Source organism: Lucilia sericata, unplaced genomic scaffold (assembly GCF_015586225.1).
Source record: "Lucilia sericata isolate MDLA Ls3-8-SP2 unplaced genomic scaffold, ASM1558622v1 Contig000670F_arrow, whole genome shotgun sequence".
Classification (NCBI taxonomy): Eukaryota; Metazoa; Arthropoda; class Insecta; order Diptera; family Calliphoridae; genus Lucilia; species Lucilia sericata.
Window position 1 is genome coordinate 9,900 of NW_023994675.1, and position 26,800 is coordinate 36,699.

A 26,800-nucleotide genomic window follows, 5' to 3' on the forward strand; every position below is an offset into this window, starting at 1 on the left:
CATTTAGAGTATAACGGGCGGGACTTCGTACCTCCAAATAGAACTAGATTCTTCAAATTACTTCAATATTCATCTGAACATTTTGGAGAAATAAGGGTGGAATTTTTACCTGGGGGGCTTGAAGCCCACAAATGAATTAAATATAAAAATTCGTAGGAGATTATTCAAATTTTTCATAGATAGGTGGCATCTCTCATAGGTAACATATAGTAAATCTGGAAAACTATTTTAGTTAGAATCTTCAAAATCGTTAAGTGTGTTTTTTATTTATATTGCTTTTAAGGGTAGCAAAGCACACTGGGTATAGCTAGTAATTAAATAAAAGTTAGTAAATTGGACAAATTTTCTTAAAAAAGTATCAAAATTATAGTTTTATCCCATTTATGCCCAAAAAGGTCTGAATTTTAAAAAGTACGAAACAGGTGTCTGATAGATTTTGAAAAATCTTAATATATTTATTGGTTAAAAAGTTATAAAGAGCCAAAAAAGCTACCAAAATCTCCCTTGTTGCAGACATTTCATTACTGAATGAAGATATCGGTATAAATTACGTCATGACTATGTCAAAAGCACATAAATACCACGCTGCGAAATATTTTCCCGATCGGTCCATACTTGGTCATGGTTTCTATATAAGGTCTACTTCAGAAAATCGCATATTTCATAAGAGGGAGGATATTATGCGTTTGTGCTGATGTTTGTAACACCTAAAAATATCCGTCTATCCGCTATATCCGTCTGTGTATCCATGTAAACTTTGTGCCTACGCCACAGCAGTTTTTAAGTTTATTTTAAGAAATTTGGACGAAGCCTATTTGGACGGAAGCCCGCTAATAGGGCTCTTAAGCTCATAATTACGTTAAATGTTTTAGTATCTCTACAAAGTCAACAAAATATAGTATTGTATAAGTTTAAATGTTACTGCCAATTATCGTAATGATCGGGCATCATTTGACCCTAGCCCCCATATAAAGTCGCCTTCAAAAAAGTACTTAAAAGTCATTAATTTACTTATAAACACTGGTATCACGATAAAATTCTGCACAAATATCTTTAATGTAAACCTAAATTCCTAGACCAACATTTTTAAGGATAGGCTCATATTTACATTCCCCCCCCCCCGTATAATTGCAATTTTAAATTCTTAAACAATTGAAAATATGTACATATTTCAAAAGTTATCCTTTAACTTAAGGATCACAAAAGAGACCATATACACACACAAGACAAAGGATAATACACTGTTAACTCCACATATTATCAAACGAATTCGCACATTTACTAAAGCAACAAATATACATATGGGCGACAATACAAACAAAGCCAAGCCAGTCACAAATGCATACATACATACGCATATACACATGAATAGCATGAATGTTTACAATTTTGCACTCGAAGGAGAAGAAGATGACTTTGAAACGGATGTTCTTACTGTCACTTTATTACACCATTTCCGGTCTAGAAAATGTTGAAAATCTTAAGCTATTGTTGTTGTATATTGTTGGCTTTGTGATGTTGCTGCTATTGGTTGGTTGCTTGTCTGCCTTCATTTCTTACATTTTATTTCCGTTATTTGTATTCTTATATTTAATGTTTGTTTTTTTTTGGAATTTTTTCTTTGCAATTTTCATTTTATTTTGCCACTTTTTCTTTTCTCATTTTCATGACATAATTTCACATACACACACACATACAACATCAACAACAAATTTTTATAAGTTTTAACAAGAAATCTTGCGATTTCATTGTTTTTATTTTATGCTCCGTATTTGCTCTATTGTTGTTTTCTTAGGGAAATTTTTTGCAACTGTATGTATGTGAAGTTCGGAGTTGAAAATTAAAAATAAACTATTTTATGGTTTTCGTTGTTTTTTTTTACTCCCAACATGTTACGAGATATTAATTTAAAACAATTTCAAGTTTTGATTTTACACTCTGAAAATTTTTATTGTTGATTATTAAGTTTAAGTGTGTAAAGCTATTATTTAAATGTTTTATAAGTTGTAGTTTAAAATTGAAATGAGGAAAATTGATGTCAATAGATAGATAGATAGATAGATAGATAGATAGATAGATAGATAGATATATAGATAGATAGATAGATAGATAGATAGATAGATAGATAGATAGATAGATAGATAGATAGATAGATAGATAGATAGATAGATAGATAGTTAGTTAGTTAGTTAGTTAGTTAGTTAGTTAGTTGGTTAGTTAGTTGGTTAGTTAGTTGGTTAGTTAGTTAGTTAGTTAGTTAGTTAGTTAGTTAGTTAGTTAGTTAGTTAGTTAGTTAGTTAGTTAGTTAGTTAGTTAGTTAGTTAGTTAGTTAGTTAGTTAGTTAGTTAGTTAGTTAGTTAGTTAGTTAGTTAGTTAGTAGTTAGTTAGTTAGTAGTTAGTTAGTTAGTTAGTTAGTTAGTTAGTTAGTTAGTTAGTTAGTTAGTTAGTTAGTTAGTTAGTTAGTTAGTAGTTAGTTAGTTAGTTAGTAGTTAGTTAGTTAGTTAGTTAGTTGTTAGTTAGTTAGTTAGTTAGTTAGTTAGTTAGTTAGTTAGTAGTTAGTTAGTTAGTTAGTTAGTTAGTTAGTTAGTTAGTTAGTTAGTTAGTTAGTTAGTAGTTAGTTAGTAGTTAGTTAGTTAGTTAGTTAGTTAGTTAGTTAGTTAGTTAGTAGTTAGTTAGTTAGTTAGTTAGTTAGTTAGTTAGTTAGTTAGTTAGTTAGTTAGTTAGTTATAGTTAGTTAGTAGTTAGTTAGTTAGTTAGTTAGTTAGTTAGTTAGTTAGTTAGTTAGTAGTTAGTTAGTTAGTTAGTTAGTAGTTAGTTAGTTAGTTAGTTAGTTAGTTAGTTAGTTAGTTAGTTAGTTAGTTAGTTAGTTAGTTAGTTAGTTAGTTAGTTAGTTAGTTAGTAGTTAGTTAGTTAGTTAGTAGTTAGTTAGTTAGTTAGTTAGTTAGTTAGTTAGTTAGTAGTTAGTTAGTAGTTAGTTAGTTAGTTAGTTAGTTAGTTAGTTAGTTAGTTAGTTAGTTAGTTAGTTAGTTAGTTAGTTAGTTAGTTAGTTAGTTAGTTAGTTAGTTAGTTAGTAGTTAGTTAGTTAGTTAGTTAGTAGTTAGTTAGTTAGTTAGTAGTTAGTTAGTTAGTTAGTTAGTTAGTTAGTTAGTTAGTTAGTTAGTTAGTTAGTTAGTTAGTTAGTTAGTTAGTAGTTAGTTAGTTAGTTAGTTAGTTAGTTAGTTAGTTAGTTAGTTAGTTAGTTAGTTAGTTAGTTAGTTAGTTAGTTAGTTAGTTAGTAGTTAGTTAGTTAGTTAGTAGTTAGTTAGTTAGTTAGTTAGTTAGTAGTTAGTTAGTTAGTTAGTTAGTTAGTTAGTTAGTTAGTTAGTTAGTAGTTAGTTAGTTAGTTAGTTAGTTAGTTAGTTAGTTAGTTAGTTAGTAGTTAGTTAGTTAGTTAGTAGTTAGTTAGTTAGTTAGTTAGTTAGTTAGTTAGTTAGTTAGTTAGTTAGTTAGTTAGTTAGTTAGTTAGTTAGTTAGTTAGTTAGTTAGTTAGTTAGTTAGTTAGTTAGTTAGTTAGTTAGTTAGTTAGTTAGTTAGTTAGTAGTTAGTTAGTTAGTTAGTTAGTTAGTTAGTTAGTTAGTTAGTTAGTTAGTAGTTAGTTAGTTAGTTAGTTAGTAGTTAGTTAGTTAGTTAGTTAGTTAGTTAGTTAGTTAGTTAGTTAGTTAGTTAGTTAGTTAGTTAGTTAGTAGTTAGTTAGTTAGTTAGTAGTTAGTTAGTTAGTTAGTTAGTAGTTAGTTAGTTAGTTAGTTAGTTAGTTAGTTAGTTAGTTAGTTAGTTAGTTAGTTAGTTAGTTAGTTAGTTAGTTAGTTAGTTAGTTAGTTAGTTAGTTAGTTAGTTAGTTAGTTAGTTAGTTAGTTAGTTAGTTAGTTAGTTAGTTAGTTAGTTAGTTAGTTAGTTAGTTAGTTAGTTAGTAGTTAGTTAGTTAGTTAGTTAGTTAGTTAGTTAGTTAGTTAGTTAGTTAGTTAGTTAGTTAGTTAGTTAGTTAGTTAGTTAGTTAGTTAGTTAGTTAGTTAGTTAGTTAGTTAGTTAGTTAGTTAGTTAGTTAGTTAGTTAGTTAGTTAGTTAGTTAGTTAGTTAGTTAGTTAGTTAGTTAGTTAGTTAGTTAGTTAGTTAGTTAGTTAGTTAGTTAGTTAGTTAGTTAGTTAGTTAGTTAGTTAGTTAGTTAGTTAGTTAGTAGTTAGTTAGTTAGTTAGTTAGTTAGTTAGTTAGTTAGTTAGTAGTTAGTTAGTTAGTTAGTTAGTTAGTTAGTTAGTTAGTTAGTAGTTAGTTAGTTAGTTAGTTAGTTAGTTAGTAGTTAGTTAGTTAGTTAGTTAGTTAGTTAGTTAGTTAGTTAGTTAGTAGTTAGTTAGTAGTAGTTAGTTAGTTAGTTAGTAGTAGTTAGTTAGTTAGTTAGGAACTGCAGTACCTTGAAGCTTTTGGAAAGCTTCGTACGATATTATACCCCTCAGGCAAAATGATTGAAAAATTCTAAGGAAAGAGAGTGTCTGAAAATTTGACAATAATTCCTTTCATACATTATTATGTAACGTATTTCCACGTACATTTGCTATGTAAAGTAGTTTACTACAAGGCCGATAGCGACCTACGCCTTCAACTTAATCCAAATTGCTAATTCTTCAAATTTAATCCCAGTGCATGAAATCTGCAACTTTACTAAAGTTTTCCTCCTTTATCAAACACTAGCCCAATTTCAAGACTCTAGTTAAGTTCAAATAAGGGCTTACACTTACACTTACATACCTACATACATATATGTATGTTTATTCAACATTTTATATCAAAAGTCAACAAAAGAAGTGCATTGTATAATGTTCACAGATACAGCAGAACAATCAGTCCAGCCGATGCCACTTCCAATGCCACCAGCAAGTGGAAACGTCACTAAAAGAATACAATTGAATAAACAACCACAAAAATGTGTGTTAAGAAAACATATAAATTTTATATTTTATATGCGTTTTGTTATAAAAAAAGGATAACGTAATATGAACACAGTTATAAAGAAGGTACAAAATGGCAATTTTTATACTGATGCGCTGTTGTAAAGTGAAAACTGCAAAAAGTGCCAAAGCAGTAGGTCCAAAAAGTCGATTTCAAGAAATCTTAGCATCTGCATATCATAGTACCATGCTTTGACCAACTTTATAAGTAAAGAATATTTGTGAAAAATTTTAAACCTAGTGATCTAAATTTTTAGGACAGTTAGGCTAACTCTTATATAATTATTGACAATCATTTAAGAATCTCTGCTTTTAAAAGTAACCAAAAAAGGAAAACAAAATGTTTCTTTTATTTAAACACCATTCGGTAGGAGTTGGTCTGTGTTGTTGGTTGTTTGCTTGGTTGATTTTAGTTGGCGTCACTTCTTTAACAATATCAAAGTGCATCGTAAAAGCAAACATAGACATTGTGTATTTAAAGAAGAAGAAAGCATATAGATAGTCTCCTTGGCTTAAATAAGAGGCGTTAAGTCTATTTTATTTTATGGCTTATTCTTAAAAGGAACTACACGAGAAGAGGATATAATGCTAAGCAAATTATTGGGTTTGTAACAAAAAGACATTTGGGCAATTTTTAGACTTTGGTGAAAGTTCTATGAAATTGTACAGATCTTGAAATAGGCTTGCACCAAAACCTCTCGTAACATAAAAGTTTTATACCGATTTCTTCATTATCTAAACCAATTCAATATGAATGATAAGTCTTTATTAATTTTTTTTCAATGCAAAGGAAATCAAGGTTCTTTTCAATAAACCCTGTGCCATAGAATTAGGTTTATTTTGTAAGTGGGAATATTGAACCACACTTCAGATATTCGTCGATCGTATTCGATACTACATCCAGGGAAAGGCAAAGAAAGTTTAGCTACTTTTCCGCGAAACCCAGTGAAAAAGGGTTAATCTGTAAGTAATAGCGTTGAAACATCTTATTTCCGATTTGTCTGTGAATCATTCATCGATCGTGTGCGATACTAAAGCTAGGGAAGTTCATATGCTAGACTATAAAATAGACTATAGAGTAGACAATAGACTAGACTATAGACTAGACTAAAGACTAGACTATATACTAGACTATAGACAAGACTATAGACAAGACTATAGACAAGACTATAAACTAGACTAAAGACTAGACTATAAACAAGACTATAGAATAGACTATAGACTAGAATATATACTAGACTATAAACTAGACTATAGACTATAGACTAGACTGTAGACTAGACTAGACCATAGACTAGACTGTAGATTAGACTATAGACTAGACTATATACTAGACTATATACTAGACTATATTCGAGACTATAGACTAGACTATAGACTAGACTATAGGCTAGACTATAGACTAGACTATACCTAGACCATAGACTAGACTATAGACTAGACTATATACTAGACTATAGACTAGACTATAGGCTAGAATATAGACTAGACTATGACTAGACTATATACTAGACTAGACTACATACTAGACTATAAACTAGACTATAGACTGGACTGTAGACTAGACAATAGACTGGACTATAGACTACACTATAGACTAGACTATAGACTAGAATAGACTAGACTATAGTCTAGACTATATACTAGACTATAGACTAGACTAGACCATAAACTAGACTATAGACTAGACTATATACTAGACTATAGACTAGACTATAGACTAGACTATTGACTAGATTATAGACTAGACTATAGACTAGACTATAGACTAGACTATAGACTAGACTATAGACTAGACTATAGACTAGACTATAGACTAGACTATAGACTAGACTATAGACTAGACTATAGACTAGACTATAGACTAGACTATAGACTAGACTATAGACTAGACTATAGACTAGACTATAGACTAGACTATAGATAGACTAGACTATAGACTAGACTATAGACTAGACTATAGACTAGACTATAGACTAGACTATAGACTAGACTATAGACTAGACTATAGACTAGACTATAGACTAGACTATAGACTAGACTATAGACTAGACTATAGACTAGACTATAGACTAGACTATAGACTAGACTATAGACTAGACTATAGACTAGACTATAGACTGGACTATAGACTAGACTATAGACTAGACTATAGACTAGACTATAGACTAGACTATAGACTAGACTATAGACTAGACTATAGACTAGACTATAGACTAGACTATAGACTAGACTATAGACTAGACTATAGACTAGACTATAGACTAGACTATAGACTAGACTATAGACTAGACATAGACTAGACTATAGACTAGACTATAGACTAGACTATAGACTAGACTATAGACTAGACTATAGACTAGACTATAGACTAGACTATAGACTAGACTATAGACTAGACTATAGACTAGACTATAGACTAGACTATAGACTAGACTATAGACTAGACTATAGACTAGACTATAGACTAGACTATAGACTAGACTAGAGACTATAGCTACTAGGACTTATAGACTAGGACTATATGACTAGACTATAGACTAGACTATAGACTAGACTATAGACTAGACTATAGACTAGACTATAGACTAAGACTATAGACTAGACTATAGACTAGACTATAGACTAGGACTATAGACTAGACTATAGAACTAGACTATAGACTAGACTTAAGACTAGACTTAGACTAGACTATAGACTAGACTATAGACTAGACTATAGACTAGACTATAGACTAGGACTTATAGACTAGACTATAGACTAGACTATAGACTAGACTATAGACGAGACTATAGACTAGACTATAGACTAGACTATATAGACTAGACTATACTAGACTATAGACTAGACTATAGACTAGACTATAGACTAGACTATAGACTAGACTATAGACTAGACTATAGACTAGACTATAGACTAGACTATAGACTAGACTATAGACTAGACTATAGACTAGACTATAGACTAGACTATAGACTAGACTATAGACTAGACTATAGACTAGACTATAGACTAGACTATAGACTAGACTATAGACTAGACTATAGACTAGACTATAGACTAGACTATAGACTAGACTATAGACTAGACTATAGACTAGACTATAGACTAGACTATAGACTAGACTATAGACTAGACTATAGACTAGACTATAGACTAGACTATAGACTAGACTATAGACTAGACTATAGACTAGATTATAGACTAGACTATAGACTAGACTATAGACTAGACTATAGACTAGACTATAGACTAGACTATAGACTAGACTATAGACTAGACTATAGACTAGACTATAGACTAGACTATAGACTAGACTATAGACTAGACTATAGACTAGACTATAGACTAGACTATAGACTAGACTATAGACTAGACTATAGACTAGACTATAGACTAGACTATAGACTAGACTATAGACTAGACTATAGACTAGACTATAGACTAGACTATAGACTAGACTATAGACTAGACTATAGACTAGACTATAGACTAGACTATAGACTAGACTATAGACTAGACTATAGACTAGACTATAGACTAGACTATAGACTAGACTATAGACTAGACTATAGACTAGACTATAGACTAGACTATAGACTAGACTATAGACTAGACTATAGACTAGACTATAGACTAGACTATAGACTAGACTATAGACTAGACTATAGACTAGACTATAGACTAGACTATAGACTAGACTATAGACTAGACTATAGACTAGACTATAGACTAGACTATAGACTAGACTATAGACTAGACTATAGACTAGACTATAGACTAGACTATAGACTAGACTATAGACTAGACTATAGACTAGACTATAGACTAGACTATAGACTAGACTATAGACTAGACTAGACTAGACTATAGACTAGACTATATACTAGACTATAGACTAGACTATAGACTAGACTATAGACTAGACTATAGACTAGACTATAGACTAGACTATAGACCAGACTATAGACTAGACTATAGACTAGACTATAGACTAGACTATAGACTAGACTATAGACTAGACTATAGACTAGACTATAGACTAGACTATAGACTAGACTATAGACTAGACTATAGACTAGACTATAGACTAGACTATAGACTAGACTATAGACTAGACTATAGACTAGACTATAGACTAGACTATAGACTAGACTATAGACTAGACTATAGACTAGACTATAGACTAGACTATAGACTAGACTATAGACTAGACTATAGACTAGACTATAGACTAGACTATAGACTAGACTATAGACTAGACTATAGACTAGACTATAGACTAGACTATAGACTAGACTATAGACTAGACTATAGACTAGACTATAGACTAGACTATAGACTAGACTATAGACTAGACTATAGACTAGACTATAGACTAGACTATAGACTAGACTATAGACTAGACTATATTCTATACTATAGACTAGACTATAGACTAGACTATAGACTAGACTATACGCTAGACTATGGACTAGACTACAAGACTAGACTATAGACTAGACTATAGACTAGACTATAGACTAGACTATAGACTAGACTAGACTAGGCTAGACTAGACTAGACTAGACTAGACTATAGACTAGACTATAGACTACACGATAGACTAGACTATAGACTAGACTATAGACTAGACTATAGACTAGACTATAGACTAGACTATAGACTAGACTATAAGACTAGACGATAGACTAGACTATAGACTAGACTATAGACTAGACTATAGACTAGACTATAGACTAGCTAAGCTAGACTATAAGACTAGACTATAGACTAGACTATAGACTAGACTATAGACTAGACTATAGACTAGACTAAGACTAGACTATAGGACTTAGACTAGAATATAGACTAGACTATAGACTAGAATAAGACTAGACTATAGACTAGACTATAGACTAGACTATAGACTAGACTATAGACTTAGACTATAGACTAGACTATAGACTAGACTATAGACTAGACTATAGACTAGACTATAGACTAGACTATAGACTAGACTATAGACTAGACTATAGACTAGACTATAGACTAGACTATAGACTAGACTATAGACTAAAACTATAGACTAGACTATAGACTAGACTATAGACTAAACTATAGACTAGACTATAGAGCATTATTTCTTAACCACTAACAATAAGTACGTGGACAGCTTTGAGTTTTATCTATCTCAAGCGTTTGAGGTACAAAATTCAAATTTACCCTATTTAAATCTTTAGCAATTTAATATCAACATCCTGACTATATCCTTGTTTATGTCATTTTTACTCCTGCTTATATTGCATGTGTCTCTATAAAAATGAACTATTTTATTGTAGGGAAATAGGCTTTCTTACGACATTGTTCCAAAATGTAGAGCATAATAATAATTAATAAAATATTATATTTTTTTATAACATGATCATTTATTTATTTATTTTTTTTTTTAAACAGCAAATTAAAACGTATGAGTAATATTTTTTTATTACAAATAAATTTACATTACTCATACGCATAAAATTTTATTGTTAAAAACAATTTGTATAGTTTCTATTGTAAACAATGTTATAACTTTTAACTTTAAAACATTTATTACCTTATATTTTTTTTTCTTCATAAAAAGGTAATAATTTATACATGTATGCATGTATTTGTGCGCAAAAAAATCACTAATTACACATGCAATCAACATGAGGAGCAGCCAACCAATATTTATGTCACGTTTATAAAATGCAACATAAATTTTTAATTTGAAATTACACTCATACACACCCTGTTTTTTGAGAAAGGTAGGGTTTCACTATACGATACATTACAATTATTGTAACACAATGTTTTTTATGTAAATATACACATGTTGTAAATGCGTTGATTTGAGTTAAGCTTAATTACAGAACAAGTTGTTAGTGGTAGGAAAAGTATATATGAAGGTGACAGTGTTTTGTTAGCACGATTATAGATCCTTCACTAACTACTCAAACCAAGAAAGAAAAATTGAATGGGATTATTATTACAATATCTAAGTTGACTAGTACGAGGTCTACTTGGGCAGTAATTGTTGATTCCCTTTAAAAACCTAAGTAATTTTGGGATTTTTTAATCAAAAAAAATATACAGATTTTTACAATAATGACAAATGTCCTGATACATCTTTCATTTTGTCGAACAATTCAATATTGTACAATCAAACAAATACATATACAATCGTTGAAATATGATCAAAAACTATTGTATGCCTTAATGAATGTAAATAAATCTCTCTTTGTGGTAAAATTGATTGAAAAAACTACTACGGTGCTTTTGTTTAAAAACTCAAAAAGGAAGGCAGGAACAGAAAGGAAGATAAAAACTCCCTATTAGTAATGCAATGCAAAAAAAAAGCACAAAAATATATATAAATTTGCACAAAAAGGCAGCGTTTGCTCAGCATGTGATTTATTAAGAAAAGCAAGAAAAAACATTGAGTAATGAAATCTGTGCTGTTACAAAATTACAAAGCATAAAGGAGGATTTTTTGTGGCAAACGATATGTGTATGTAATGAATTCAATTTTTATTTGAATTGTTAACACTTATGCTCAACAAAAATTGGCGAAAAAAATTAAATCTGTATGCAAATTAATGAAATAAATAAAATATTTATTCACATATTTTAATCAATTTCTGTATAAAATTCAATCAATTGTAAGAAACATATAATTATAAATCGTTAGTTAAAAATAAAATTGGCAGTATTTACATACTCATTTATGGTTGGTGACAAAAAGAAAACAAATAGTAATAGTGATTTTTTCGTTGAGTAAATGTATTAATTTAAATAAATACCTTTTTTGCTAATGGAAAACTTTTGGTTGATTTCCATAAGTAATGAACTGAATAAAATTATTTTCCTTTGAAAGCTAAATCAAAGCCTCAAAATAAGTAATTACTTGTTTGTATGTATGACTTGAAATAATGAAAGTGCTAGCTGTTCACAGAAAAGTTTCCAGAAGTCTCGTTTGGCCATTCGTGCGATTTTCTTGTATTCATCAAGTTTACTACGATATTCATCCCTATATACTGTGGTCTTTTTACACCGTGCCAGGTCAAAAAGTTTGCGAAGAGTCCTAGGTAACGGACCACCCCCCCCTGTTACACTGGCTTTCTACGCTCTCACAGAGGACAGCTGCCTCGAACGATTTAACTAGGGTAATTGTGAATGTTTATATTTTGGCGCCTTAATCCGACTTTGAAAAGTGTCCTGTCCAAAGCGGTTCTTTAGTAATGTCCCGAATTAGTTTTAGACTAATTCCGAAACTTAATCAGCTTTAGTGGTGGCTGAAGTATTTTGAATCTTATATACCGATGGTCTGAAGAGAAATGCTCTTGCGAAACTCTCCAATCCTGAATTTCTTTTATAAGTTCTTCTGAACATATAGTTATATCTAAAACTTGCCCTCTGATTCTTCCTCTCACATTCTATTACCTAAGTTCAATGTGATCAATCCTTTAGTATTAAAGACATCCATAAGGGCCTCCGATTGATGTTTGTGCTACCCCAAGCTTCATGGTGGGAGTTGGCATCAGAATCTATTACTAATTTCTTACTTTTCCTTTTTGCCTCTTCAACCAGTTTCATCGGATCCGACTTTGGTGGTAGCGTTGGAGAATGGAAGGGTAGGTAAACAAGGTATATGTTGCCAAGCCCTTTGCTTTAGCACCATTGCAAGGATTTGACTACTTGTTACCAGTACTAGTGATGCTTTGGACACCGTCTTGGGTATTTTAGTGTCCTTATCGGGGCCTGTTGAAACAGCCATTTCAATCGGCGCCTTCCCAATTTTGGAAAGGGTAGTTGTACTTTTTTCTGGTGAGTTCGTGGTAACCTCCTCGTTTTTAGGATTTGACTCCTCAACGTTACAAGTTGTGGCTAATGATGCTGTGAGCACCGACTTTGGTATTTTTATGTCCTTTTCGGGGCTTGTTGTAACAGCCATTCCAAACGTCATCTTCCCCATTTTGAAAATGACAGCTTTAGAAGCGAAATAAGCCCTACTTTTGATCTTGTCAAGACTAGCCATCGTGTTCTAGTCGATACCTATTACAAATAGAGTTCCCTCAGGTTCTTCTTGTTTCCTGTAAAAGACATCCCATTTTGCCATGGCCAGCTTAGCACCTTGGCTTCCAAGAATTTTCAGTATAAGCTTATTAGCCAGTTTAGTGCTCTATCTTTTTATATAAATAGTGGACTTTAAGAGCACCGAAAGCTCCCACTTCTTTGACAGTCCCAACTTAGCGCCGTCCCAGGGAAGAGGGATAATTTCCTTCAAGCCAACACATTGGTGAAATGCCAACCTTATCAAAATCTCGCTCATTCTGAACTCGCAGCTCACGCTCTTCTATTGGTTGTTTGCCCTTTAATGCGATTGCGTGGTCCACTCTTTCTAGAAGCTTCCTCTTTTTTACCAGTTTGGCTTCCACCACATTGGCTTCCAAGAATTTTCATTATAAGCTTATTAGCCAATTTAGTGCTCCTTCCTTTTATATAAACAGTTTACTTTAAGAGCACCGTAAGCTCCCACTTCGTTGACAGTCCCAGCTTAGCGCCGTCCCAGGGAAGTTCTTTAGGGTGCCAACACATTGGTGAGATGCCAACCTTATCAAAATCTCGCTCATACTGAACTCGCAGCTCACGCTCTTCTATCTATTGGTTGTTTGCCCTTTAATGCGATTGCGTGGTCCACTCTTTGCAGAAGCTTCCTCTTTTTTACCAGTCCCAGCTTAGCACCGTCCCAGGAAAGAGGGATACTTTCCGCCAAGTTCCTCAGGGTGCCAACACATTGGTGAGATGCTAACCTTATCAACATCACGCCCATGCTCACGCTCTCTATTGGCTGTTTGCCCTTTGATGCGATTGTGTTGTTCACTATCTTATTGTTGACCGAATTTTCTACCTTACTCTGCAGAGATCGTCCCGCAGTCTTCTCTTTTTCACCTAGCTTCTTCTTTTTCCTCGTTTTTGGTGCTTATTTTAAGACAATCTTACATTGAAGGTTGATTTCGCCGACGTGTCATCCTTGCTCGCAGGATTTTGACTTGAGGTTCCTTTATGTGAGTCATGGCTTGGCTTCGATAATATATTTTGAAGACGGGAACCCTTTTTCTTCTTAGGTTTATTCTCAGTTGTCAACTCCTGATCTGATCTGACCCTATTGTCCTCAGATATTGATAGAGAATTCGATTTTTCCTTTGGAGTGTCGTGGGATTGACCAACTAGGATTTTCGGAAGCATCTATTTCAACTTCCTCCTCTGTGCTCCAGAAAGACTTCTCTAAGTAGTAAGTAGTTTAGTTATAGTATCACTCACCTCTTTTACCAGCTGAATCCTTTTTGAGGATTCAGAGTCGATAACCTCACCTATATTTAAAGGCTTTCTCATTAAGTTTCCCAAATATTTTCATGAACTTTTACATTGTGCTTTAGTATTTTGTTGCAAAATATTCTCATATGTGTTTTGTTAACTTTTTAATAAGTTTTTATAAATTTCTATTTATTTTTGTTTAATTTGCCCATTTATGTGCATTTAAATGTTGTCTTTTCAAGAAAATTTACTGCCGAATATCTTTAATCGTTCTCCCCAAATGTTTTTCTCTTTTGGAAAAACAATCATAAAATCACAAATATTTATTTTTTCTAGTCTAATCATTTATTAATATTAATAAAAAATAAACATTTCGAAAATCTAGATAGATAGGAATGAAAATCCCAAAAATGGGATTTTTTACTTTTTTGCCCATAGGGTCCACATTTCTTTCAGGGCTGGGAAAATACTTTTGGAGTAAATAGAAAACATATTGAGGTTTCCAAAACTGCTTTCAGTTTTCTGATCCCAGCTTTGGGATTTTAGAACATGTCGCCCAAAGTTGAAGTTTTGATAAAAAATAGGTCATATTCGGAAGGACGCAGTGGCAACATTTTCAAAAAATAGGACAAGTGTTTTACGCCAAAGCGTTCTGCGTAAAGATACCTTTTAGAAAACTATAAAATTGTTATATGTTCTTAATAAAAATTTTATTTTATTAATAAAAGAGTTAAGACACATTTTTGGCAAAAAAACGCCAAAAATCTAAAATTTTTTGAATTTTTAAATTAAAAAACGTATATTTTTGGATCTGTAAACGATATTGATCTGAAATTTTTTGTATATTATTGGAAATTTTGTTGTCTAACTAACAAGAAAAAATTGAGTCCATTTGGTCCAAAATTACGCCCGGTATTCAAAAAAAAGGCGGACCAAGGTATGGTAAATTTTGTATCACTAAATTTTTAAATGCCTATAACTCGGATATTATAAGAGATAAGTAGCATGTTTTTTCAAGATCTCGTCGAGCGCTTTCACAAAATATAAAAATCTTTGTATTTGGGTGAAAAACAAAAAAAATGGCACGAGTTTAAAAATTTTACATGTCGTAGGTACCCTACTTTGAGCCGCCACAGCGCCGTCCCTGGGGCATCTGCAGGGTTCATCTTCAAAACTTAAACTCGAATACTCCTTGGCTACGCTCACGCCAAATTTTATCCCGATCGGATCAGCCGTTTAGAAATGCCAGATTTATTTCCAAAAAATTTCCATTCTGCCCCACTGTGCTGCGGTGCCCTTATCAGGCAGTCTTTTTAATTGGCACTTTCCCAATTTTGGAAAGCACCGCTGTTCTGTCTTCTTGAGAGTGAGTGATTTCCTCCTCGCTTTTAGGACTTAACTCCTCAACGTTACTGGTAATAGCTACTGATGCTGTGGGAACCCTCTTAGGTATTTTTGTATTCTTTTCGGGTCTTGTTGTAACAGCCCTACCAAGCGGCACCTTCCCAATTTCGGAATGGGTAGCTGTACTTTTTTTCTGGCAAGTTCGTAGTAACTTCCTCGTTTTTAGGATTTGACTCCTCAACGTTACCAGTAGTGGCTACTGATGCTGTGGGCAGTGTCTTAGGTATTTAAATGTCCTTTTTGGGGCTTGTTGTAACAGCCCTTCCAATTGGCACCTTCCCCATTTTGAATATGAGAGTTTTAGAGGCAAAAGACAAGCCCTGGTCGATACCTATTACAAATAGAGTTCCTTCAGATTCTTAGGATTTGACTCCTTAACGTTATCAGTAGTGGCTATTGATGCTGTGCGCAGGGTCTAAGGTATTTAAATGTCCTTTTTGGGGCTTGATGTAACAGTCCTTCCAATTGACACCTTCCCTATTTTGAATATGAGAGTTTTAGAGGCAAAAGACAAGCCCTGGTCGATACCTATTAGAAATAGAGTTCCTTCAGGTTCTTCTTTCCTTTAAAAGACATCTCATTTTTCCACCGCAAGCTCAGAATTTTGACTTCCAATAATTTCCAGTATACGATCATTAGTCAGTTTGCTGCCCCATCCTTTATGTAGACAATGGACTTTAAGAGCACCGGAAGATCCCTCTTCTTTGCCAGTATCAGCTTATCGCCATCCCAGGGAAGTGGGATACTTTCCATCAAGTTCTTTAGGGTGCCAACACATTGGTGAGATGCTAACCTTATCAACATTACGCCCATGGTGAACTCGCAGCTCACGCTCTCTATTGGCTGTTTGCCCTTTGATGCGATTGTGTGGTCCACTATCTTATTGATAGATTTCTACCTTACTCTGCAGAGATCGTCCAGCAATCTTCTCTTTTTCACTTAGCTTCTTCTTCCTCCTCGTTTTTTGTGCTTGTTTTGAGACAAACTTACATTGAAGGTTGATTTCGCCGACGTGTCATCCTTGCTCGCAGGATTTTGACTTGAGGTTCCTTTATGTGAGTCATGTCTTGGCTTCGACTGTATATTTTGAAGACGGGAGCCCTTTTTCTTCTTAGGTTTATTGTTAGTTGTCATCTGATCTGACCCTATTTGCCTCAGATATTGATAGAGAATTCGATTTTTGTCGTGTAATTGACTAACTAGGATTTTCGGAAGCATCTATTTCAACTTCCTCCTCTGTGCTCCAGAAAGACTTCTCTAAGTAGTAAGTAGTTTAGTTATAGTATCACTCACCTCTTTTACCATCTGAATCCTTTTTGAGGATTCAGAGTCGATAACCTCACCTATATTTAAAGGCTTTCTCATTAAGTTTCCCAAATATTTTCATGAACTTTTACATTGTGCTTTAGTATTTTGTTGCAAAATATTCTCATATGTGTTTTGTTAACTTTTTAATAAGTTTTTATAAATTTCTATTTATTTTTGTTTAATTTGCCCATTTATGTGCATTTAAATGTTGTCTTTCCAAGAAAATTTACTGCCGAATATCTTTAATCGTTCTCCCCAAATGTTTTTCTCTTTTGGAAAAACAATCATAAAATCACAAATATTTATTTTTTCTAGTCTAATCATTTATTAATATTAATAAAAAATAAACATTTCGAAAATCTAGATACACACATACACAAAATATTACGCTATTTTGGAAATAATGAAAAAAATCAATGTGATATTAATGATACAAAGTAGCAACATGAAAAAGATAAAGTTGGAATTTTAGAGCAGGGATTTAAATGTTTGAATTCTTCTTTTAACACAAGCTTAATTTTTTGCCATTGAAACTGAACTGACGAGATCACTAAATAATAGATATTTTATATTTTGTTCCGAAATGATCACTTGAGCTACAAATGTGAAAGATTGATTTTAAATGTACGGACAGGTGATTGTTTTTGGATTAGATGAGCTTTTATTTTATTTCAATTATCTGGGCTTAAAAAAAAAGAATTCATTCTTTTTCAAACTGTTATCATTTAGTACCTTATTCTTAGCAAATATTTGCTACTCGATATTGATGTTGTTGTTTATGATAAATTGTTATTTGTTGCATTATTTACGACAACAATGTCAACCAATAACAATTTATGATGGGCTTCAAATTCATAAAAACGAAAGAAAACCCCCAAAAATATACTGTAAAAATAATAATAAAATAAAAAAGCAAATAAATAAATAAAAAAAACAGCAATAACAACAACAAAAATAAGAAAACAAACATACAAAACAACAAGCATCTCAAATAATAAATAATCTCATTTTCAATTCATCGCACTCAAACAACAAGAACATGGAAGGATATCAAGACAGCAGCAACACTACAGCTAACTAATACACACCAAAGGACACAGAGCCACAGACACATGCAAAAGAAACAACCAAAACTACTCTCCCAAAAAAATTGTACACAAACACACGATCGCAAGCAACCATAACAAGATGAAAAATTATTTTAAGATGTTATTGAAGTGGATACATAAGGACAATTGGTTAGACAAGGACATTGGCGAGTAAAATAATAATAACAAAAAGAAGAAGCACATCAACAACTTAAAGCTAAAATAGCTGTAGCAAGGACAATAACAATAGCAGCAAAATAAATGAATACCACTGGCAGCAACAGCCATACAAATACACCAGAAAATAATGTTTATTGTTATGATTCCATTTCATTTAGAATACATGTGTTCGTCTGTCTATCTGACTGTCTTCTTATCATTCATACTCGTGCTCCTCCATTCATGAATTTATTTCTAAAAAGGAATATAAACATAAGTGTCTGAGTGTGCGAGTGTATTTGGGTGCTAAATAAATGCAGCAATGAATAAACATGAGATCCTTTATGATTTCTTTTGACGATGTGTGCGTGGAAATTGTATATTAATTTTTATTATAAAGTGTCTTGAATTAACTTGATTTTATTTCTATGGAAAACTATGGTTATAGAATTTAATATGTATTTCTTTGTTGTTATTGTTATAATATAGAGCAAAAAAAAATATGTTTATATAAATGGATGTCCTTGTAAGTCGAATTGTTAATAATTAATCAATTCATGTATAGCTTAAATCTAGTTCAGTTCTAGGTTACTTGTAGTTTTGCTCTAGTTCAGTTCTAGTTCAGTTCTAGTTCAGTTCTAGTTCAGTTCTAGTTCAGTTCTAGTTCAGTTCTAGTTCAGTTCTAGTTTAGCTCTAGTTCAGTTCTAGTTCAGTTCTAGTCAGTTCTAGTTCAGTTCTAGTTCTTCAGTTCTAGTTCAGTTCTAGTTCAGTTCTAGTTCAGTTCTAGTTCAGTTCTAGTTCAGTTCTAGTTCAGTTCTAGTTCAGTTCTAGTTCAGTTCTAGTTCAGTTCTAGTTTCAGTTCTAGTTCAGTTCTAGTTCAGTTCTATTCTAGTTCAGTTCTAGTTCAGTTCTAGTTCAGTTCTATTCTAGTTCAGTTCTAGTTCAGTTCTAGTTTCAGTTCTAGTTCAGTTCTAGTCAGTTCTAGTTCAGTTATAGTTCAGTTCTAGTTCAGTTCTAGTTCAGTTCTAGTTCAGTTCTAGTTCAGTTCTAGTTCAGTTTCTAGTTCAGTTCTAGTTCAGTTCTAGTTCAGTTCTAGTTCAGTTCTAGTTCAGTTCTAGTTCAGTTCTAGTTCAGTTCTAGTTCAGTTCTAGTTCAGTTCTAGTTCAGTTCTAGTTCAGTTCTAGTTCAGTTCTAGTTCAGTTCTAGTTCAGTTCTAGTTCAGTTCTAGTTCAGTTCTAGTTCAGTTCTAGTTCAGTTCTAGTTCAGTTCTAGTTCAGTTCTAGTTCAGTTCTAGTTCAGTTAGTTCAGTTAGTTCTAGTTAGTTCAGTTCTAGTTCAGTTCTAGTTCAGTTCTAGTTCAGTTCTAGTTCAGTTCTAGTTCAGTTTTAGTTCAGTTCCAGATCAGTTCTAGTTCAGCTTTAGTTCGGCTCTGCTTCAGTTCTAATTTAGTTCTTGATCAGTCCTAATTCAGTTCTAGTCAAGATTTTTTGTTTTAAAAATTTTCAAAAGAATTTATTTTATGCAAATTCTTGCAAATACAATATTTTATGAAAACATTTTGATTTTTTCACTAATTTCTTTTCTTTATCTCTTTTTAGGTAAGTTTCTGAACAAATATTTTCTTTTATAAATGACGTTCTATGTATCATAAATTTGTAAGTAATAAAGTTTTTAATATAAAATAACAAAAACGTCTAAACTATAGACTAAACAATATACTTCATCATAAATTAGAATAAAGACTTCATACACCATATAGACTAAACTCTACGCTAGTCTATAGAATAGGATAGACTACAAACCAGATTATAGACAAAGCTGTAGACTGAACTATAGATTGGACTATAGGTTAGACTGCAGACTAGACTATAGAATATACTGCAGATTAAACTTAGTCCTAGTTCAGATATTAAGTTATAATTAAGTTCTAGTTCAGTTTTAGACCAGTTCCAGTTCAGTTTTAGTTTAGTTCTAGTTCAGTTCTAGTTCAGTTCTAGTTCAGTTCTAATTTAGCTCTAGTTCAGTTCCAGTTCAATTCTAATGCAGTTCTCGTTCAGTTCTAACTCAGTTCCAGTATATTTTTTATAGAATATTAAAAATATCAAAAATTTTAATTGTTTTTCTTTCGATTTGGGAAATATATTCAAAATGTAGTGTTATATTACTTGTTACTAAATTAAGGAATTTAAAACATCTGCCTTAGAGTTTTGTTTCTCTGGGCAACCTCCATATGTTTACATTTGTACTGTTGGATTTCCCCTTCATTTCCTCCAGTACGCTATCATGATTAATTCAATTATTACAAATCCAGTTACCTCCCAAGATTAAATAACATTTAAAATTAGCATAAATTACATACGCCAAGCAAAACACTGCATATATTAACTCATACACTTATTCAATGATTTACGAATATTCGATCTTATTCAATCAGTATTAATTTTCACCCACCCCAACCACTATATGTTGTTGACAATGTTTGCAAAGTAAACCTATTAAAACGTATTTGTTTTTCCTAGAAATTATAAGCAAAGCAATTGTCAGACTCATCCTGAGGCTTATAGAAAACGTCTTAAATATTGAAAAGAAATCCTTAGCAGAGCAAGTATGTTAAAGGAAATCGCGCTATCTATGACTTGTTGAAAGTGAAAAGGTGCGAGAGTTTTTGTGTTTATTTTCAATTTATAAACAAAACACACGCAGGATAAACATAGATACTCAGAACACCTATGTAGACGGTTAGAAAACTTACAACGTTTTTTCGTTATAGTTGCAATACAAACCACAAACTACTTACAACATATTGCCTTTATTTGTATAATATCGCTTGTCGTCTGACGGTTTTATTGTAAACATAGGTTTAATTCTGAATTTTTCTTTCCAAACGCTAAATATAAAACCGTTTCCTTGCAATAAAAATTGTCTCGATATTTAAGCTGCTAAAGCTATTTGTCATTTTCCTCCTTGTTCCTTAATTTTCTTACTTGTTGTCATTTATCTTCCCCTGCTGCTGTTGTGGTTGTGACTTGCCGAGGGTTGGGATTGATTTTGGTTTTTTGTCTTGTTACAAATATTGAATACCAAAAAAAAAATTAAATTTCTATACAATTTGCATGAATGTCTTCTAATGAAAAGAAGACCGACAAAATCAACCACAACAGCAACAACAATAGAAGCAACGAAAACATATCATCTTCGAAAGAACAACATCTGCATGGTATGGATCATGTACTAATACAACTGAACACCCAACAATTTTTTTTTTATTATTTTGTGCTTCATTTAATGGTTTCAAACGCCAAAGAGAGAAAAAACGGGGAAGGATCTAAAAAAGTTACAAGCTAGTGACAAAAAAAGAAAAACACCTTCCATGGTTACCACCCCTTTGTTGTGTTAGTTTGTTGCTTTAATAGATTTTACCTTGAAATTTTCGAAAAATTAGCATTTTCTTTGTAAGGGTATTATGGATTGTGTGCGAGTGTATAGAAATACCTATATATTTGTGTTAGTTAAGATGATTTTATAAACTTTAACACCACGAGATATTTTGTACATAAGATAGCCTCAAAAGTTATATATATCTAATTAATACTTTCAATTATACTTTTATGAACTTTAAATGAATGCTGCTCCCTATATTTTAGGATACTGATTACGTCTAATGAAAAGCAATATCTGAGTCAATGTAGTCGATGTCATTCTTAAATTAAGTTCGAATATCACTTTAGATTTTTTTATATTTTTAATTCCTTACAACTGAAATCATACTAATATTGACACATACTTGCAGTATCTACAAACACATAAAAGTAAAAAATTATAAAAACATGAGTTTCATCATAAGAAAATTCACAATATTAACTGACCCGTGAACAAATTAAATCAAATTGCAAGTCCTTGTGCTCTGGTAACACTAACATGAAATAAAATGTTTCTGAATTTATAAGGCAAACGACAATATCCTCAACATCATGAGCTTTGTAATAATTATCAAAGTTCAGTTCTAGTACAGTTCTAGTTTAGTTCTAGTTCAGTTGTAGTTCAGTTGTAGTTCAGTTCTAGTTCAGTTGTAGTTCAGTTGTAGTTCAGTTGTAGTTCAATTGTAGTTCAGTTGTAGTTCAGTTGTAGTTCAGTTGTAGTTTAGATGTAGTTCAGTTCTAGTTCAGTTCAGTTCTAGCTCAGTTCTAGTTTAGTTCTAGTTCAGTTCTAGTTCAGTTCTAGTTCAGTTGTACTTCAGTTGTAGTTCAGTTGTAGTTCAGTTCTAGTTCAGTTGTAGTTCAATTGCAGTTCTCTTCTAGTTCAGTACTAGTTCAGTTCAAGTTCAGTTCTAGTTCAGTTCTAGTTCAGTTCTAGTTCAGTTCTAGTTCAGTTCTAGTTCAGTTCTAGTTCAGTTCTAGTTCAGTTCTAGTTCAGTTCTAGTTCAGTTCTAGTTCAGTTCTAGTTCAGTTCTAGTTCAGTTCTAGTTCTAGTTCAGTTATAGTTCAGTTCTAGTTCAGTTCTAGTTCAGTTCTAGTTCAGTTGTAGTTCAGTTCTAGTTCAGTTGTAGTTCAGTTGTAGTTCAGTTCCAGTTCTCTTCTAGTTCAGTACTAGTTCAGTACTAGTTCAGTTCAAGTTCACTTCTAGTTCACTTCTAGTTCAATTCTAGTTCAGTTCTAGTTCAGTTCTAGTTCAGTTCTAGTTCAGTTCTAGTTCAGTTCTAGTTCAGTTCTAGTTCAGTTCTAGTTCAGTTCTAGTTCAGTTCTAGTTCAGTTCTAGTTAGTTCTAGTTCAGTTGTAGTTCAGTTATAGTTCAGTTGTAGTTCAGTTCTAGTTCAGTTCTAGTTCAGTTCTAGTTCAGTTCTAGTTCAGTTCTAGTTCAGTTCTAGTTCAGTTCTAGTTCAGTTCTAGTTCAGTTCTAGTTCAGTTCTAGTTCAGTTCTAGTTCAGTTCTAGTTCAGTTCTAGTTCAGTTCTAGTTCAGTTCTAGTTCAGTTCTAGTTCAGTTCTAGTTCAGTTCTAGTTCAGTTCTAGTTCAGTTCTAGTTCAGTTCTAGTTCAGTTCTAGTTCAGTTCTAGTTCAGTTCTAGTTCAGTTCTAGTTCAGTTCTAGTTCAGTTCTAGTTCAGTTCTAGTTCAGTTCTAGTTCAGTTCTAGTTCAGTTCTAGTTCAGTTCTAGTTCAGTTCTAGTTCAGTTCTAGTTCAGTTCTAGTTCAGTTCTAGTTCAGTTCTAGTTCAGTTCTAGTTCAGTTCTAGTTCAGTTCTAGTTCAGTTCTAGTTCAGTTCTAGTTCAGTTCTAGTTCAGTTCTAGTTCAGTTCTAGTTCAGTTCTAGTTCAGTTCTAGTTCAGTTCTAGTTCAGTTCTAGTTCTAGTTCAGTTCTAGTTCAGTTCTAGTTCAGTAGTTCAGTTCTAGTTCAGTTGTAGTTCAGTTGTAGTTCAGTTCTAGTTAAGTTCTAGTTCAGTTCTAGTTCAGTTCTAGTTCAGTTCTAGTTCAGTTCTAGTTTAGTTCTAGTTCAGTTCTAGTTCAGTTCTAGTTCAGTTCTAGTTCAGTTCTAGTTCAGTTCTAGTTCAGTTCTAGTTCAGTTCTAGTTCAGTTCTAGTTCAGTTCTAGTTCAGTTCTAGTTCAGTTCTGTTCAGTTCTAGTTCAGTTCTAGTTCAGTTCTGGTTCAGTTATAGTTCAGTTCTATTTCAGTTCTAGTTCAGTTATAGTTCAGTTCTAGTTCAGTTCTAGTTCAGTTCTAGTTCAGTTCTAGTTCAGTTCTAGTTCAGTTCTAGTTCAGTTCTAGTTCAGTTCTAGTTCAGTTCTTGTTCAGTTCTAGTTCAGTTCTAGTTCAGTTCTAGTTCAGTTCTCGTTCAGTTTTAGTCCATTTCTAGTTTAGTTATAGTTCATAAATTTTTTTATAAATATGTATAACTAAATCATTGAAGTGTTTAAAATCGGCTCTAGTGCCTACAATGTTAATTTTATTGAATCGATAAAAATGTCATTAGTATCATAATTTACAAATTCTTAAAGTATTCATTCCAATTGTAATATAATACATTAAATAGTGATGTCATATTCACACTGTGTGTCCCATTACGTACATTCTCCATGTTATTTTCGAAGTTGTTTGGGTCACCATTCAAAGTGTTTAATTCTATTGCTTTGTCATCACCATTTTCATTGTTTGATTTTACTTGTTGTTGCTCAAGATTAAATTGTATCAAGATGATTAAATATGTTGTAATGCCACCACAAAACTTCAAATTTTTTTATAGGAAATTAAAAGAGTTATTGGTTTTAAAATGCTAAATGATAACTTACACCGAATAAAGTTTCCATATCTAAGGAAAAATAACCGCAGGCATTAGAGTTTAAAGCTTGATTGAATAGTTTTAACGAGAGGTGATTAATCTAAAAAAAAAATAATTTAGCCTTGAAGGGGTAGATAAAAAAACTTCAGATGTCAATTACCATTTCATAGGTGTCATTTTTATCATCTGCCATTGCACAGCGATGCATACAGATGCCGGTCTTTTTCGATTCCAAATTTGTTTTCCAGTTTCCACTTAAAATTGTAATACATTTGGAGGATATATACCAGATATATAGAGAGGTTATCCACCAACTTTGGGCCGGTCGAAACAGGGCTGGAACTAACTGTAGTATAGGAAAATTCAATTAATTTAGTAAATATCTTTATAGATTAGTGGATTATTACTTGTTTTAGGATGCAATGCTTCCTTCTATCTTAAACTCACCTGATTCACTTGAGAACAGTAAAAGAAATACAATTGGGCCGTGACAATAAAAAATCCATAACCCATCAGCATTAGAATGGGAATGGCATAGACTTCGTTTAGTTGTCTGCCCACCCTACACAAAGTATCATGCAGTTGACAAAATTTTACGAATCTGTCCTCCAGACTTGCATAAGCTGGACCATAAGATGTCGAGGAATTAGAGGATGTAGAAGTTGAGCGAGGTTTTGAAATTTCTGCTATAGCATCATTAAAAGAATTGGAAAATATTTGAGGATTGCGGACGACATCACCGAAAACTGCTTGAAAATTCGTAGCAACTTAAAAAAAAACAATAACAGATTAGTAACTGAAAGTAACATTTTGGATTTTCAATCACTCACCTGGTCTTATTTGATTTTTGAATGAATATTTTAGAATCCTATTCTCGTTTTTGATCTTTTTAGAAACTTTAAACCTTTTTTCCTTTTGCTGTTTTCTTCCTATTTTCAAAGCCTCCTCATCGAAAGCTCTATTAATGGCCTCAAAACGCTGTTTGATGGCCATGAGTATGAAAACATACCACATTTTGTCCAGGGTATTAAATAAAGTCGGTATGTTCGTATAAATCCACAACCAAGCCGTCCAATTGTCCTTGTCCACATATAATATGAAGCTTAAGATAAATATTACGATTTCCCAGATAAATGTCAAAATATGCCCCACCACAAACGATATTTGATAAAACTATTATCGAATATAATATTCAAATCCCTAAAGTCTTCATCTATTTCTTGCAGTTGCTTAAAAATTCCAATAAAACCTTCCTGTTTCACCAAACCCGTTATACGATCAGCCAAAACTAAGGCCAAACTGAAATAGGTCAAGGCAAATCCTATGCCCACTGACAACAGATCTAATGGTATAAAAAACAAACTATAAATATATATTTTTCCAAAAACCAATATCTCACCTTTTTGCGCTATGTAGGATCTTGATTCAAACACCGCAACCATTAAATTAAAATTAATAAATAATATTATTACGCCTATTATTACCAATCCCTCTCCGGTTGCTGATTTCTTTAAGTGTTTATACTTGCGAAATTCCTCCCAATCCTGTGAATTAATGCCCAGTACTTTGCATATATAAAATAAAACAGTAAAACTTTCCAATAACGGTTTGTTGAGTTCCGTTTGTGTTCCCGAAGTTTTCCTTCTATAAGCGGTCATTATGTTTAAAGGGTTGCGATTGAACTAACTTCAAAACAGGTTATTAATGTAAATGTTTGCACCTAATAATATTAATTGTTTATCATAATTGTCTATCTAATGCTTTAATTAATTAATTTTATAATTTGTCTATATGATAAACAGCGTAATTATTTAATACCTATTAATGTATTGGAAAAATACAGGTTGGTTGGGTTACGATGGTGGTGAGTTTTCTCAACAAATATGTAAATTTGTTAAAATAATATTAAGTCCGGGTTTTAACTGTTCACAATAAGGGAAGAAATATTATTTAAATTTTGAAATAGTACAACAATTTCAGTTATAATTTAGTTTTAGATTATTTCTAGTTCAGTTCTAGTTCTAGTTCATTTCTAGTTCAGTTCTAGAACTAGTTCAGTTCTAGTTCAGTTCTCGTTCAGTTCTAGTTCAGTTCTAGTTCAGTTCTAGTTCAGTTCTAGTTCAGTTCTAGTTCAGTTCTAGTTCAGTTCTAGTTCAGTTCTAGTTCAGTTCTAGTTCAGTTCTAGTTCAGTTCTAGTTCAGTTCTAGTTCAGTTCTAGTTCAGTTCTAGTTCAGTTCTAGTTCAGTTCTAGTTCAGTTCTAGTTCAGTTCTAGTTCA

The 26,800-nt window shown here is 32.3% G+C and overlaps 1 protein-coding gene across 1 annotated transcript; it reads right to left on the minus strand.

Moving 5' to 3' along the window:
• Positions 1-24,313: 24,313 nt before the first annotated feature.
• LOC119607190 (gustatory receptor for bitter taste 66a) lies at positions 24,314-26,181 on the minus strand (the record flags this gene model as incomplete). Its single annotated transcript, XM_037961000.1, is given in 7 exon segments — positions 24,314-24,469; positions 24,534-24,623; positions 24,684-24,865; positions 24,967-25,290; positions 25,354-25,677; positions 25,680-25,865; positions 25,923-26,181. Coding segments are annotated over 7 exon segments (1,521 nt in total), but the record flags the coding sequence as incomplete, so codon positions are not given.
• Between the last annotated feature and the right edge of the window lie 619 nt (positions 26,182-26,800).